General features: G+C 38.9%; 2 protein-coding genes across 2 annotated transcripts; one reads left to right on the forward strand and one right to left on the reverse strand.

The window, feature by feature from the left end:
• Positions 1 to 975: 975 nt before the first annotated feature.
• Positions 976 to 3,702, forward strand: LOC141611011 (inorganic pyrophosphatase 2-like). The gene is made up of 5 exons (XM_074429403.1): positions 976 to 1,221; positions 1,424 to 1,545; positions 1,642 to 1,846; positions 2,157 to 2,507; positions 3,137 to 3,702. Exons 1-5 carry the CDS (start codon positions 1,084 to 1,086, stop codon positions 3,302 to 3,304), a joined length of 984 nt encoding a protein of 327 aa, XP_074285504.1. The 5' UTR covers positions 976 to 1,083; the 3' UTR covers positions 3,305 to 3,702.
• Positions 3,703 to 6,932: 3,230 nt separating this feature from the next.
• On the reverse strand, positions 6,933 to 7,619 carry LOC141612917 (uncharacterized). Its single transcript, XM_074431664.1, has one exon. It carries the CDS (start codon positions 7,617 to 7,619, stop codon positions 6,933 to 6,935), a length of 687 nt encoding a protein of 228 aa, XP_074287765.1.
• Between the last annotated feature and the right edge of the window lie 5,677 nt (positions 7,620 to 13,296).

Here is a 13,296-nt window from a genome sequence, read left to right on the forward strand (position 1 = left end):
TGAAGGTGGGATTTCCGTAGGATTTGACACAAATCCAAATTCAAATGCAAGTAAGTTCCCAAACAGGTGATTTAACTCAAATTCAGATTGTGAAATGAAACTCGTGTTTCCAAACAGGGCGGTACGTAATTTAAGTAATTGATTATCATTATAAAATGCTAACTAATCAAAAGATAATCATAAGTCAAACAACACTCTTAAATTAAAAAAAACAATTTTCGTCAACCTCTTGATTTTTATAAAACCATCTTAAATAAATAAACCAATTAAACACATTTTATTTTCGCTCGATAAATTTTTTTTGTTCAGGCTCCGTCACTTAACACCTATCAATCGAAGGATAAACCCTCCACCGAAAACCAAAATTACAAGCCATCGTCGGCACGAAACCTGGAAGAAGAAAAAAGGGCTCAATTCCAACCACAACTAATAACAACAACAAAAGACAACAAACACGTAAGAAAACTCCCAACACACATAGGATTAATGTCATTCATCACAGAATATTCTTTAGTCTTCCTATTAAACATCTACAGCTGCTAATTTAACTAACGGTTTTTATTAATTAGTGCGATTCAAGCTAAGATGCCCATCGAATATTCCATCATATTCCCGTATTATTTTATTAATTAACGGTTTTTCTAACGTGTGCGGTGTATCAACCCACATTAATAACCTAAAATCCTTTCCAAGTTATAAACCATTTAATTTCTAACCCTTGGATATAAAACACGACTGTAATCTAACAGTTCTAAATTTACCTAAAAACTCACTAATCCTAAAATGACTAGATTAACGCACACAAAAACGTGTTTTCTAGACCTAGAATTAAGGAAGACTAGAGGCGGTCTTAATTAACTTGCAATATAATTTTACGCATAGAATTGTTGGTAATATTCTTTTGGCATATTCATATTTTCCGCGTACATTTAGAGCTAAACCTTTCATATCTACCATACTATAAATACCCTAATCACAATTTCTTACGTTAATATCAACCAAACACACACATAATCACACACAAAAAAATCCCATTAAAATTTCTTTCAAGTTATTAATATTATTCTTGGTGTTATATCAATAATGGAGGGAATTGTTGCGATTTTTGATTTCGATAAAACGATCATTGATGTCGATAGTGATAATTGGGTTGTTGACGAGTTGGGTTTTACGGAGCTTTTTAATGAGCTCCTTCCTACATTGCCATGGAACACCCTCATGGTACGTTTTTCTTGCTTTTTACTATTTCTTACTGCGTATGTCTCTTAACACAAATTCTTGTTTCAGACGATTTTAATTTAACTCTTTAAACAAGACTTGCTGATTTTTTAATTTCGTATTTTCTTTAAAAAAAGTTTATAGCTCTGTTTTCTTTGTTTTGTGAATTGTTTTGTGAATTATTTTTTTTATTATTATTTAACAGGATACAATGATGAAAAGAATGCATGAACAAGGAGTTACAATTGATCAAATTGCGGAAGTTTTAACAAGAATTCCGATTCATCCTCGCGTTGTTCCGGCTATTAAAGCTGCTCATTCTTTAGGGTACGTAAAGATTTTCACTATTTTTGGAAATATAACTTTCTAATTATACTTCTTGGAAAATCTTTACGTTGAATGTTGGGATTTGTCTTTGTTTAGGTGTGATTTGAGGATTGTTAGTGATGCGAATACGTTCTTCATCGAAATAATATTGGATCATCTCGGCTTAAGAGATTATTTCTCGGAAATTAACACGAACCCGAGTTATGTGGATGGAGAAGGGAGATTGAGGATTCATCCTCACCATGATTTTACTATGTCTTCTCATGGTTGTTGCAATCCATGCCCCCCAAACATGTGCAAGGTATAATTATAATTAAATCGTCTTGTTTAAATTCAATGAATTACTTAGTGTTCGATTAATCATTAATTTGAATTCGATTCTAACGAATTCTAATAATTAATTCTTGTTTCAGACAGTTTTTATTTAAACGGTCTTAAGCAAGACTTATTGATTTTTTAATTTCGTATCTTTTTAAAAGTTTATAGCCCAATTTTCTCTGTTTTGTGAATTGTTTTTTTATTTATTATTTAAATCGTCTTCGTTTAAATTCGATAAATCCCTTAGTAATTTGAATTCGATTCTAACGAATTCTAATGATTAATTTTAACAGGGCGAAGTGATAAAAAGGATACTATCCGAAGTAGGGAACAAGAAGATAATTTATTTAGGAGACGGAAGTGGAGACTATTGTCCGTCCTTAAAACTAAGGGACGGTGATCATGTACTACCAAGAAAGGACTTCCCGGTCTGGCAATTAATCTCGGCCAACCCAAGCTTAATCCGAGCCAAGATCCATGAGTGGAGCGATGGAGCGGATCTTGAACGAGTACTATTGTCTACAATCCAAGACATGCTCTTAACGGGAGATTACAACACCATGTCGACGTCTCAATTCCTCAGCGTTGATTGCAAACTCGAGACAATGCCAATGTCATCGCATGAGTTGCCTAAACCTCTGCCTGTACCGTTCTAAGAACTGATTTTTTTTCCGGTTTTTTGTTTTCTTAGTTTTCATGTAACATCATGACGAAAGAGGGAACGATACTTGTACCCTTTTGTACTTGTTGTTTAGCATAATCAAAGCTCGACCTTGTTGCATTCATTCCTTTCATGAAGGTCTATGAAAGGTTTGCAAGTGTGATTTATGGAGCTTGTATGTGACACGGTTTTTCATTGGCTCGAAAATTGTACCCGATTGTTAGTTGTTATTAGGGGTTACAAATCGGACTGGCCGGTCCGGTCCAGACCGGATAATACCGGTCCGGTCCACATTAAAAAAAGTTACTTTGCCTTGTAAAGTGGTATTGGTCCGGTCCAAACCCGGTAAAAACCGTTTTCGTCCGGTCCAGGTCCCCTTTTAATCGGTCCGATCCTCGGACTTGGGTTAGGTGGTTAGCCGGTCCGCCGGTTCAACCGGTCCGGTTCGGTTTTGGACCGGTCTTATGCAGTTATGCCTGAAAGTTGAGCCAGTGTCGCTTTCCGGGAATCGAGTTACATAAAGCATATTACCATTACAGTCTCGAGTTGAGCATCATGTTCGATTTTTATGGAGTTGGATTCTAAACTTTTAATGTTTATGTCAATTTGCAGGGTCGGCCGCGACACGTATGCAGTGCCATGTTACATACACAGTATCCGAGAACGTCGTCTTTTGGCATACTACCAATGAAGATGCCATGGGAATCACAGGGTAGGAGAACAATGCCAATATCACATCTATTGAGGAGTCAGCCTGTTGGACTACCAGTCTACCTCTAGCCGAACATGCCTCTCCTGTTCAGCGCCTGTTCGGCTGTTCGTGTAATTTGGAGGTCACATTAAATTGGAATCTTCTTAACGAGATCAACATTAGCACATCTCATTCATTTAGTACTACACTCGTCTATTGATGTTGTTCTCTTTCGACTTTGATGGTCAATTTGATCATTACTCGGTCTAAATTTATGTAAGGATCGTGCAAAATTATGCGTAGGAAAACGAGCTCATACAATTGGGTCTTTTTAATTTCACTAAAACTTAGGAGAGACGGTCTCTCACTAAGTTATTGAGAGACCAAGTTTTCGTACCCTTTTATTTGTATTTCGTACTCCTTTTGTTGTTGATCGTAACATAGTAATTTCGTACCTATTTACATAATAAATGTACCCATTTTATCATTAATCATGATTTGTATCTATTTTATTACCTTTAGTCACACTTTTCTTAAAATTGTCTGATAAATGCTGCCGATAAAGCCTTATTAAAAATCGTCTCTCAAGAGACCTACTCTTTTAATTTTTGGTATCACCCTTTTCCCCTTTTACATTTCCAAAATAGTTACAAAGATAATATACGAAGTTGGAATTAAGATGGGTGATACCGAAATTCAGTTGAAACATGATGTTCTAGTCGACTCATCTTGAATAGGGTTGTTATGTTGACAATGGGTGACCCATATCAATTCTCAAGTTGAAAAACAAAAGTCTTATTTTCATTCAAATAATTCAATGGTCACAATTTTACATCCTCAAAGTCACAAGTCAATGGCTAAAGAGTCTTTAAGATTCAAAGACAAATGAAGAGTACATTTTGATTTTTTGTTTTTAGTGGAGGACATTTACTCAAAATTGAGAAAAACTTCATTTTAGTCAAGGATGCAATCACAGGCTTCACAACTACTTTAGATTTACTTTCCACTCCGTTTAGCAAATAATGGATTGTTCTAACTTAACCAGATGTCTTAAATTAAAACCTCAGAATACAGTTGTGTTAAAACTCAGGAGGAAGAGTTTTACTGCTCTTGTGGTCCTACCTGGCCCGAATCCCGAGTAAAAAAATCTCGAGCGGATGGAGGCTCCCATTTCAATGAAAGTTTCGATTTGAGACTCGATAAATATCGAGTTGAGGCTGCAAAATCTTGCCCTTTAGAGTAATAACAATAGTAGTTCTTAACATTGAGGTTATCACTAAGAACCTTGTTTTTAAAGTTCTTCTATTGCATTGAAAAGTTGGTTCTTATTTTTAAGAATAAAGTTCTAAAATAAGAACCAAGTTTTTAAATATGGGAATGTGTATAACCAATAAATTAGCTTTGTAAAATGTGAAAAACACTTCAACATTGTCCATTTCTAAGTAAATTTCATTTAAGAACTTTTATATTAAGTTCTTCCATTGTAAACAAAAGTTCTTAAGTGTTGAAATTGACGTAATATGACATGACATAAAAAGAACTTTATATAAAATTCTTCTATTGCTATTGCTCTTAGGAATTTACTAACATATCTGCTTAGAGAAACAAAGACCCTACAAAAGTAAATGTACTAGGGACTACAACATTGAGTGTGGAGACCATGTATGGTAATGGAATGGCGAAATTTCCTCCATGTTGCAATCATACTTATTAGTTAATGTCATCAAACTGTACAAGTTTTCCATAAGACTTAATTAATTAATCAATCAAGTACACCCAATTCCATAGCCTAACATAATCAATCATTGATTTCATCGCGACAATAGATAAAACTTGGGCCTAAATTGTCAATCGGAATGATTTTCGACTTGATAGAACAACCCTTGGTTGAACTTTGTCCGTTTTGGCCAACCTTTATAGACATAAATGTAACATGCAGATATCAGCTAGCATAACTGGTAAAGACAAGAAGGGTGATACTCCTAATCTGAATTCAAATCTCGTCAGCAACAAATTGTCAATCGGAATGATTTGTGACGGATTAGTGACGGGAATGCATTTGTGACGGGTTATCCGTCCCAGACCCGTCACATAATAAAGGCGTGTTAATCAGATCCAAGGGTACCAAACTTATGTGACGGGTTATCCGTCACATAAATCAGTTATGTAGCCGTCACAAAATCTGAAAACAAGAACACGGCTTTGTGACGGGTTATCCGTCACAAAAATGGTTTTTAAATAGGGAGGAATATCCAAGTGCTGAGCAACTTCTAAAAATAGAGTACTAAATCCAATGAACCATCAAAAATGTCAAATTTCTACACTATATCAGTCTCAATTCCTGTACGTACATTCATGAATGAGTGAATGTGGACTTGATATTGAAACATTCAACAACTTACATTATACATTTATACTATATACCTATAAAAAACGGAATACCCCTAGTGATACTGATAACCCCAAGTTAAATACATCCAACTAACAAAACGATAAGATTTGATATTCAACAATAATGCACACTACTATAGATCATATTCATAATGCATTCGTCGCCATCGGTGAGGTCCTGGTTTTGATATCATTCAATACGATATGATGTCCCGGTTTTTTAAAGTCTCCATTATCCCGCTTGATCGTGATTGTTTTTGTTCCTCGTAAATTGAATTTGAAATGTCGAATTCATTACCATTTGCTTCGGTAACACCCGTCGCTTAGTTTATATTTGAGCATATATAACTTCATGAGTACCTAAGCTTACTAATAATATTAACATACGCCCTAGACGGATATATTAAAAAATGTAGGTAGGATAATATTGAGATTCAGTACCAGTAATTTGAAAACGAGGCATTCCTAATTTCCTATGACCTCTCGCGATCGGCCTCTCCTATAATGTTTGGAAGAGTACCGATGGGGCAGTAATGGGCAGAGTATTAATGGTTGGAAAGTACTAATGTTGTATTTGAAACAGTAAAATAAAAAAGAGGAACGGGTTTATCTGGATGGTTGTGGCGCGACAACAGTCTATGTTTTTAAGTCAATTATTTTAGAATATAAAATCGATCTTAAGACTCCAACTATCAGCTTAAGCTTAAAACTTCTGGTTGAGACGATTTCTCGACAGATTTTACCATGCATTATATATGGGGCACAGTGGCACTCCACCCCCAAGATTATACAACCTCTGGACCACAGGTGAATAGAAAATCATGTGGTTGAGCCTAACTAAGATCAACATTAATGTATTATGCATTAATGCTTTAAAAAAACATTCAGATACTTTCACAACATTAATAAAAGTTAATACAAGGATTAACATAACATTTCATGAAAAAACTGATAATTTGTAGATTCCTATATTTCTAACACCCAATAATTAAACAAGCATATAGTATAGTAACAATCAAGATATCCTATATTCCTATGCAATACATTAGGTATATAGCTATGATGATCCAAGTATAATATACTCCATCCGTTTAATCATTTGTTTACCTTTAATTAAAATATTTTTCAGGAAAAAAAAAAGTAAACAAATGAATGAGACGGTTTGTTACCTTATTCTAGCATCAGAAAATTATTATCATAACCCTAACAAAGGATAATTTGCCTCTATATGGAGTGTGAATGAGAGTGATTAACCAACCCATAATAACAATAGGAATTATTATTAATTATTAATTAATCGTCTCTAATAAGCATAATAAAAAAAGATCACTGCAATTTAAAACCTGAAGTGTTAATAGCAAGATCAGGCCATCCATTATTATTACTTGCCCAACAATTTGTGTCACTTCCATTTTGCAGCCCATGTAACATAAACCCTTCTGATGAATTCCCACTTCCTTGCAGCACATCCAAACCCGTATTCTGACCCGACCCATCATTCGACCGATTGATAAAATTACCAAATTGCCCATTTGTAGCCAACCCAAGAAGAGAGGTAAAATTACTCTCTTTACTTACACCAGAGCCCGTCCCAACACTGGTCGGTCCCAGGATTGGGCCGGGCTCAATCTTCAGGGTCGGGTTCTGTGGCTGGCTATAATTCAGCCCAGAACCCGAACCTGAAGATGGGACACTTGATGCTGACTGGGTTTGAACCACACGTTGCTGCAGCTGCAGCTGCTTCGAGGAATTCGAATCAGCTGCAGGAGCAGGGCGTTTGTTTGTCTTTCGACAGCCTCCGCCGACAGGAATGTTCCTGAGAGTGCCACCTTTAGTCCAATATCTCCGACAGTTTTTGCAGAAGTGTCTAGGTTGTGACAGGTTATAGTTGTTGTAATAACAGAATTTAGTGTTTGCAGAATCACAACGTGGGCATCTCAGTTGTTCATGCTCTGGAAACTGTATTTTCAGCTGTGGAAATCCTGCTGCTGTTAATGATTGATGATCTTGCATTTGTTTCGATTGACTGATTGATTGATTGATCGATTTTATTACTAACCCAACAAAATAAAATAAAAATAAAATAGCTAAAAAATATTTTTTTGGAAATTAAGTGGGATTTTTTTTGGAGAATAAAAGAGAGGACAAAAGGGTTATTTTCTACTTTCTAGGCTTCCAAAAGAGTCTATTTTTGTAGGATTTTGGAGACAAGATATTAGATTTTATACTACAAGTTTTATATTAGTAAAAGTTTGTGATAAAACTAAAAAAAAAATGTTTATATTAGACCAAACATGCACTTTTTCACTTTTTATTTTTTTTATTTTTTTATTTTTTTTTGTATTTTTTGGGTGATGAATATATAAGAAGGTGTATAGGATTAGGAAGGAAGAATAATGGATAGATGATATTTAGTGAGGAGAGGTGTGTGTATGAAGATGATGGTGTGCTTATCTTTTTGAGGCTTTGATAGTCCGCGTGAAGAGGACAATCTGGCTGACAGTCTACAAGTATTGTGGTAGTGTGTGTGAACTTAAGTGCAAATGTGCAAGTGCAAATGGTCCAGTTGTAGAGAAGTCAACTAAGAATAATTAGTCCACTAATTATTCTCCCCTAATTTAGCTAACCATATATTGTTTATAATCTTCTCCTAATTTGTAGTGATTAGGTTACCATAGTTTTACCCTAGCTAACAGTATAAATCATCTTGTATTTTACCCTATTGTAATCATCACTTAATATATTCAATTTACATCTTCTACATGGTATCAAGAGAAAGGTTCAATCCTATCTCCTAATACTTCCCTCTTCCCGACTCCATCTCTCCTTCCTCGATCGAAAATGTCGAGTGCCACCATTCCCAACCCAAACGATCCAAAAAATCCCTTCATAATCCTTAATGTGCATTCCATCGTCAAGTTTGATGGTTCCAATTACCGTCAATGGCGTACCCAACTCGAATCGCTATTTGATGGTTATGGTCTCACTTCCTTTCTTGACGGGACTGCCCCTCCACCCAAAACAGTGGCCTTGGCCGCTGACAAACAGCCCACACCCAACCCCGAGTTCGACACTTGGTACCGGCAAGACCGACTCCTGTTTTCAGCCGTCGCTAGTACCCTCACCCCATCTGTTTCTCCTTTACTCAATCGTATGGCCACAACCCATGATGCGTGGACTGCCATTGCATCGTCCTACGCTCGCCCATCCCGTGGTCATATAAAACAACTTCGCCATAAACTAAAAACTATCACCAAAGGCTCATCCTCTATATCCGATTACATGACCCGTATCAAGACCACCGTTGATGATCTTGCTCTTCTTGGGACTATCATTCCCAATGAAGATGTTACTGATCAAATCCTCGATGGTCTCGATGCCTCCTACCAACCCGTTATCGATGCCGTCAATGCTCGAGACAATCTCATCCAGTTTTCTGAACTCCTCGAAAAGCTTATCAATCGCGAACTAACCCTAGCCCAAACCACGACCCAACCCCCTCCCTCCATCGACTTTCCTGCTGTTGCCCACCCCACCTACACTCGACAAACCACCACCTACACTCGTCCACCTCACTCCGCTGCCCAGAACAACCACACACCCGCTGCCAATTCCAACCAAAACCCTCGCAACACGTTCAAAGGCAAATGTCAATGGTGTCACACTCAAGGCCATACCCTATACTATTGTCCCATCTTTAAAGCCTTGTATCCCGACATCAAAGTCCCTCCCTATCCTCGCACCACTACCACGTCATCTGCCCAAGCCAATCCCACCGCACTCAACTCCCAAATTCCCTCCCCTTGGCTATTAGACAGTGGTGCTTCGCACCATGTAACCTCGGATCTCGACAATCTTGCCCTTCACCAGCCGTATGATGGTACCGATGAAATTGTCATAGGCGATGGCTCCGGTCTTCAAATCCTTCACACTGGTTCCTCCTCTATTTCTTCTTTTAAACTTCACAATGTCTTTCATGTTCCTTCGATGCACAAAAACATTATATCTGTTTCCAAATTTTGCCTTGATAATAATGTGTCTATTGATTTTTGTTCTACGTCTTTTATTGTGAAGGACCCTAAAACTGGAGCGACCTTATACACGGGACCAGCTAAGGATGGCGTCTACTACTGGCCAATGTCGTCACCGCAAGCTCACGTGTCCACCATTGCCACGGCTGATCTTCACAATCGATTCGGCCATCCTCATTTTTCTGTTTTAAAGAACATTGTTTCTAGTTTCGATTCAAAAACTATTATTGCTAATAAAGATTGTTCCTCATGTCATTTATATAAAAGTCACAAATTACCATTCAAACAATCCTCCATTAAATCCGATTCACCACTCCACATCATATTTAGCGACCTATGGTCATCCCCGATTACTTCCATTAATAATTACAAATATTACGTAATCTTCGTTGATCATTTCACTAAATTTACATGGTTATTTCCGTTAAAGAAAAAATCCGACACACACCCCACTTTTCTTGCATTTAAATCCCTTGTCGAGAAACAATTTTCTCGCCCCATACTCACCTTTTACTCCGACAATGGTGGAGAATTTGAGAAATTAAAACCCGACCTTGCCAAGTTCGGGATACAGCATCTCACGTCTCCCCCTCACACACCGGAACACAATGGTTTTGCTGAACGACGACATCAGCACATAGTAGACACCGGCCTTGCTCTTCTCGCGCACGCCTCCATGCCTTTACAATATTGGTCGTATGCCCTTCAAACTGCCACATATCTTATAAATCGCATGCCCACACCCACCCTCAAAAACGACACTCCATACTTTCGTCTTTTCCATCAACACCCCAAGTACAATAACTTTCACAATTTTGGAAGTCTTTGTTTTCCTTGGCTCCGTCCATACACTCACCATAAACTTGAGGCCCGGTCCTTCGCTTGTGTGTTCATTGGTTACTCTCCTTCACAACACTCCTACCTATGTCTCGATCCGTCCACACATCGGGTTTACAGCTCCCGCCATGTCCGCTTTGTAGACTCGACCTATCCCTTCGCCACCTCTACACCCTCACCTGATCCCCTTCCCACGTCTGCTGCCTGGTGTGATGTCTCTCTACCCGTCACCTCCTCCACTACCACTACCCCCCCCTGATCAACCAATACCCGACCCTCCTACCTCGCCTGTCTCCAACCCCACTACCCCTAACTCTCCTCCCATCCCTGATAATCCCGCAACCGAACCACACACCCCCACCACTCCCATCAACTCTCCTGCCGAGTCCAATCCTCCTACCACTACACCACCTCCACCACCCCCTCCTCCACCTCCCTCACATCCTCATGGAACTCGAGCCTCCCACAACATATTTAAACCCATTAACAAGCTCAACCTAAGTGCCCAACTCCACCCCTCCGAACCCACAACCGCTAAACAAGCACTTCTCGACCCCACCTGGCGCTCCGCCATGGAAACCCAATTCCAAGCTCTCCAACAAAACCAAACATGGGAACTCGTTCCCTCCTCACCTTCCCAAAACATCGTCGGTTGTAAATGGGTTTTTCGCACCAAATACAATCCTGACGGCACAATTCACAAACATAAAGCTCGCCTAGTCGCGAAAGGTTTTCATCAAAGACCCGGACTTGACTACTCGGAAACCTTTAGCCCAGTTATCAAACCCGTCACCGTCCGTCTCCTACTTAGTCTTGCCGTTACCAATGGTTGGCCGCTCCGTCAACTTGACATTAATGATGCCTTTCTCCAAGGCACCCTCACTGACACTGTTTACATGGCTCAACCACAAGGATTCGTTGATCCGACGAAACCAACCCATGTCTGCAAACTGCGCAAGGCTCTCTATGGACTCAAACAAGCCCCCCGGGCTTGGTACAACGAGCTGCGCTCATACCTCCAGAGTGTCGGCTTCACAAACTCCATTTGTGATACCTCTCTATTCATTCTTCACGGCTCTAACCCACTTTTTGTCCTTGTGTATGTTGATGATATAATTGTTACAGGTGCCTGCCCGTCTCATGTCGCGGCCTTCATCTCTGCCCTCTCGGCCAAGTTCTCCCTTAAAGACCTTGGTCCACTATCATACTTTCTTGGAGTTGAAGTGCAACCATGCTCTCACGGCCTGTTTCTCAATCAACAGAAATATACACTTGATCTTCTTGCCCGTGCCAAAATGACCGATGCAAAGTCAGCTACTACACCCATGGATGCCTCGGTCACCCTCAGTTTGCATGATGGCCCTACCTATGACGACCCAACTCAATACCGGACACTAGTTGGAGGTCTTCAATACCTATCCCTCACTCGACCGGACATTGCATACGCTGTCAACAAGCTCTCACAATTTATGCATGCTCCTACGGTTTGCCATTGGAATGCTCTCAAACGACTGCTACGATATCTCGTTGGCACTACTTCTCATGGTATTACCATCTATCGGCAATCCCCAGCTAGCCTTCATGCTTATTCTGATTCCGATTGGGGTGGTAATCCCAATGATCTCACTTCTACAGCCGCCTACGTTGTCTATTTGGGTCGAAATATTATCTCTTGGAGTTCGAAAAAGCAACGTACAGTAGCACGCTCTTCAACCGAAGCCGAGTATCGCTCAGTTGCCAACGCTACTGCCGAGCTCATTTGGCTTAGCAATCTCCTCACTGAGTTACGCCTAAAGGCTGCTGCTCCACCTGTCGTGTACTGCGACAACATTGGCGCTACAAACCTGAGTGCTAATCCCGTCTTCCATTCACGCATGAAACATCTCGCACTTGACTATCACTTTATCCGTGAGAAGGTCCAAGCCGGTTCCCTACGTGTTGTTCCTGTCGCAAATGATGACCAACTTGCGGATGCCCTCACAAAGCCCTTACATCGTCCGCGGTTTCAAATGCTTATGTCCAAGATCGGACTTTCCCCACGGCCATCCATCTTGCGGGGGGATGTAGAGAAGTCAACTAAGAATAATTAGTCCACTAATTATTCTCCCCTAATTTAGCTAACCATATATTGTTTATAATCTTCTCCTAATTTGTAGTGATTAGGTTACCATAGTTTTACCCTAGCTAACAGTATAAATCATCTTGTATTTTACCCTATTGTAATCATCACTTAATATATTCAATTTACATCTTCTACACCAGTTTGGTTAATTAAATGAAAGGAATTTCGGATTAGAAAGAGTATGATTGTTTAAGACGGGATATATTCGTTTTTATTATTGAAACAGGTTAAATAGATGTTAATAATAAGATAAATTAAGAGATTAGTAAAACTTTGTTTCACCTATTACTATGGGATGGTATTTCTGTCCTTTTAAGAGTAAAATGGATATATGTGTTCTAAGTAAGACTAACTGAATCTAAAAAGGAGATGAAGCATAAAACGGCGATAAAATGTAAAAGTGGGATGAAGATTTATTGCACTCTAAATTAGTAGTTACTCAGTTCAAAATTGACTTGTTATTCCTAGGAAATGAGCTCTTTTCTTATTTAGTGAAATGAAAATATTAATATATGGATTATAGTAACACAAACTCACTTTCGCAAGTATTTTTGTACGAAATCCTAATTGACCATCTAACGAATGAACCTAACATGACCACTTGACTCAACCATCTACCCACCAAATATCACTAATCTGAACCACCTGAACCAGTCACCTAGCTACTGACTCACCGACACTCAAAATAATCGCACCTTAC

Source organism: Silene latifolia, chromosome 11 (genome assembly GCF_048544455.1).
Source record: "Silene latifolia isolate original U9 population chromosome 11, ASM4854445v1, whole genome shotgun sequence".
Taxonomy (NCBI): domain Eukaryota; kingdom Viridiplantae; phylum Streptophyta; class Magnoliopsida; order Caryophyllales; family Caryophyllaceae; genus Silene; species Silene latifolia.

Coding starts and splice junctions, on each gene's coding strand:
- LOC141612917 (XM_074431664.1), bottom strand. CDS start 7,619: ATGCAAGATCATCAATCATTAACAGCAGCAGGATTTCCACAGCTGAAA.
- LOC141611011 (XM_074429403.1), top strand. CDS start 1,084: ATGGAGGGAATTGTTGCGATTTTTGATTTCGATAAAACGATCATTGAT. Junction 1,222..1,423: donor TGCCATGGAACACCCTCATG/GTACGTTTTTCT, acceptor ATTATTTAACAG/GATACAATGATGAAAAGAAT. Junction 2,508..3,136: donor AGTTGCCTAAACCTCTGCCT/GTACCGTTCTAA, acceptor GTCAATTTGCAG/GGTCGGCCGCGACACGTATG.